At 46.1% G+C, this 3,712-nt stretch overlaps 1 protein-coding gene across 1 annotated transcript; it reads left to right on the top strand.

Moving 5' to 3' along the window:
* The first annotated feature begins 537 nt into the window (after nt 1-537).
* Nucleotides 538-3,482, top strand: RGS2 (regulator of G protein signaling 2). Its single transcript, XM_064719569.1, has 5 exons — nt 538-695; nt 851-952; nt 1,054-1,115; nt 1,972-2,138; nt 2,518-3,482. The coding sequence occupies exons 1-5, from the start codon at nt 586-588 to the stop codon at nt 2,710-2,712; spliced, it is 636 nt and encodes a 211-aa protein (XP_064575639.1). The 5' UTR covers nt 538-585; the 3' UTR covers nt 2,713-3,482.
* The last annotated feature ends 230 nt before the right edge of the window (nt 3,483-3,712 follow it).

The following is a 3,712-nucleotide window of genomic DNA, read 5'->3' as shown; positions in this document are numbered from 1 at the left end:
GAGAAGGACCACATGGCCTATTCAATAAGCCGAGTGCTCGCTCAAGTAAGGCACTGCAACTTCAGCTTCCAGCGCTGGGAGTGATTTACACAATTCACTGGTAGGTGGCAACACTGCCCAGAGCTAAATCCTGTGCAGACACGGGGGGGAAGGGATCCACAGCCTGGGTTAGCAGAGGGGCGACGCCAAAAGCACCGTAAACTCAAACTTAGATCTACTTAAATTTTTGAAGAAATATGGCTAAGTCCTTCCTTTTTCACATACCGGTCACACTCAAAAATCTGAACCTCAAAAGAAAAACCTCCAGGAGAGCAGGGTATGTTTCTGACTGACGGAAAGGACAGGCAGCCCTTTGGCGGCGTGACACGCCGAAAGATTTCCAAGAAAGGGGGGAGTAAGGAAAAACAAAACAAAGGGGGAAAAGCAGACGCGATGCAGAAGAGAGGCCCGCTCGCTCCGCTGGGAAGGACGGGCAGCCACGGCAGGCTCGGCACCGCCCTCGGCCCGGCCCCGCCCGCCCCCGGGGCCATAAGAGCGGGGCCGTAAGAGCGGGGCCATCGGAGCGGGCTGGAGCGGCGTTGGGCGATGCAGAGCGCGCTGCTGCTGGCGGTGCCGCACGGCGGGCGCATGGAGCGGGGCGGCCGCCGCCGCGGCGAGCCGGAGGAGGCTGACAAGGGCAGCATGAAGAGAACGATGTGAGTGCCCCCCGCCCGCGGGACGGGAAGCGTTTTCCTTGCCTTTAGGGGCTGTGGGTGACGGCTGCTGCAGGAGCCGCCTCAGGGAAAGCGCTGCTGCCTAAAGCTCTGCGAGCTGTCATTTTAAACGAGCATGTCCCTCTTCTTTTTCCCAGCATTAAAGATTGGAAAACAAGACTGAGCTACTTCCTGCAGAACTCTTCCAATGCTAACAAAAGGAAATCTAAGAAGGCAGGGAAACACCGCAACTACTTTAGGTAAGTTATGAGAAAGAGACTCTGTTTAAATAACTTGAGTGTTCTTCAAAAGCAGTAAATCTTGAGCAGTGAAGGCTAATGTTCTCACTCTCTTTGTGCAGACCTTCGCCTGAAGAAGCGCAGCTGTGGTCAGAAGCCTTTGATGAACTGCTTGCTAACAAATGTAAGTTTGTCTTTAAAAGGTAACATTTGGGAGCAAAGGGAAGGAGAAGTTTATATGTCTGTAAGAGTGTGCTTCCTTTCATGTCAGTATTGTACCTCTCACATAAAGAGCTTTGTTTCTGGTCTTGCAAGTTAAATGCTTTTAACTTCTTAAAGCCAAAATACGTAGAAGTGATTACTTTTCTTAATGTAAACTAATAATAAAACAAAGAATATCTCAGTAGATTTTGCTTCTTCCTTGAAACCCCCATAGCTAAAATCATACCTGTTAGCTTGGCTTTGCCAAATGGGAGAAGGATTTTTCTTCCCTGAGCTCACTGCATAAGCAAAGCAAATGCTTTCCAGTTATGTGGAAAGGATCATGCAACGTGGGTTCAGTGATCTTGGGGTTTTACTGTAGCTCTGCAAGAAGCAGCATTCACTAGCAAAGCAAAATGACTAAGAAATAATATTACTATTTGCTCTTTGAGCTTTAGTCATCCTTTCCATTGAAAGAATATTCCAGAGTACTGTAGCAGTCATTTACTGCAGGGTAAAGGTTAACAGAGGAGAGCTTATCTAGAGAGAAATGGTTTTTTTAAAGCATTCTCAGGCACTGCAGAAGGAAACACAACCATAGAAATGGTTTCATTTTTTGTGTTTGCCTAAGAAATGGCAAACTCAAAGGGTCATCTGTGAAGCTATTAAAGCATTAACTTGCTTACAAATGTAAATTATGGATTTTTTTTATTTCCATGGTATTGCTGAAAAAAATAGACCTACAACAAAGCATTCTGGTAGAAGCTGATATAACCAATAGGTAAAATCAAGGTTCCAGAAATAGTTAATTGATGATGAATATTTTTTTCTTTCCTTAGATGGTCTTGCTGCTTTCCGAGCTTTTTTAAAGTCTGAGTTTTGTGAAGAGAACATCGAGTTCTGGTTGGCCTGTGAGGACTTCAAGAAAACGAAATCGCCCCAAAAGCTGACATTGAAGGCAAAGAAAATCTACAATGACTTCATTGAAAAGGAGGCTCCCAAAGAGGTAAAGAAAAGCTGCTTATACATAAATGCTCTGCTGTATGAGTTCTCACAGCTGTTATTTTTTTGAACTCAAGATACAGATGTCAAACTGCATTGTGCATAACCTCCCCGTTAATGTCTGGGTCTGAATACAAGTGCCTTTTCACCAACCTGGAAAATGGCACAAGCAGCATTGCAGAGAATTTCCATTTTAACTGCGAAAAGATAAATCTGAATTAGCTCTGGTTTTGTGCAAAAGAAGAATTTTCTTAAAGAAAATTTGACCCAATAATTTGACCCTGCAGTAATGGGGTCTTACCTTTTTCACCTCTTCAGAAGTAGTACTGTGCATTAACACTTACTTGAATTCTGCTCTAAGGAGAAATCTTTCTGTATTTCAGATAAACATAGACTTCCAGACCAAGAACATGATCGCACAGAACATCCAGGAAGCCACCCACACCTGCTTCAGTGTGGCACAGAAGAGAGTTTACAGCTTAATGGAGAATAACTCCTACCCACGGTTTTTGGAATCTGAATTCTATCAGGAACTGTGCAAGAAGACACCTATCAGCAGAGCAGCCCAGGGCACATGAGAGATGAAGAGGAAGGAGAAGCAACCTCTGGGCTGGCGAGGAAGCCAAGCCACAGCTCGTGAGCAGCGTCCCGACCCAGAAGGCTGGAGCACCGAGCACTCAGTCTGTATGCCACAGTGCAAGGACAAATACTGACTTTGGTGCCGAGCTGATGGCCCAGAGTGACGCTGTTGGAGGGTGTTCGGGGGAGATGGCAGAGGCGTGCCAGCCAGCTGCTGGCACTGCCCTTCTGCCGGAGCCGCAGCAAGAGGTGGCTGTGCAGGAGCCCTTCTGCCATGGGAGCGATGTAGCAGGTCTGGACAGAGCTTCCTTCTTGTGAACAGAAGCTGCTCTCTGCACTCAGGCACTGCTGGGAGCTTGAGTAATTGGTTGCCTATTTATTTTTCCTAAACATCCCCCAGTGGGATGCTGTTGTCGGTGGCTCGGTGTGCTCACACCGGTTCTGTTACTGCCTTGAGCTGCCAAGAGCTGTGCTGGGTTTCTGTGTAACCTCTTCACAGTAACAGCACTGTGAGGGGAGGAAAGGATAGAGTAACTCTGTTCCCAGAGGAACAGGTTCTGCAGCTAAAGTATGCAGGGCTGGGTTGTGTCAGCAGGGCTGTTGAGGCCAGACTGAGGGCAGAACTTGGCTGAGGTGAACAGGAGTTGTATAGTACTATATTTATATGTGGATTATGATTGTGTTGAATGCTGCAATGTCATAATTCTGTCTTGAAGACAGCAAGCTTCAATGAAGTTTTATTGTTTTTAATAAACTATTTTGGTACAAAGCTTCTTTTGTTGCCCAATGTGTGTTGCACACACAGATAAACACTGTCTGGCACTGGACTCCAGAGTATGGGGACTGTGGGTCCTGGGTGAGATCTTAATAGGGCTAATTTTAAAGCAGTTAGTTCTTAATCTATGAATTGAGTTTTCTGTTTGTTTTTTATCAACAGAATAAAAACCTTCAGAGCTTGAAAGCTTAACAGGGAGACATGTTCAACCACATCCTCTGTCC

This window comes from Zonotrichia leucophrys, chromosome 8 (genome assembly GCF_028769735.1).
Source record: "Zonotrichia leucophrys gambelii isolate GWCS_2022_RI chromosome 8, RI_Zleu_2.0, whole genome shotgun sequence".
Classification (NCBI taxonomy): domain Eukaryota; kingdom Metazoa; phylum Chordata; class Aves; order Passeriformes; family Passerellidae; genus Zonotrichia; species Zonotrichia leucophrys.
Note: the sequence above shows the minus strand (reverse complement) of the source record. Positions and strands in the feature narration are given on the sequence as shown.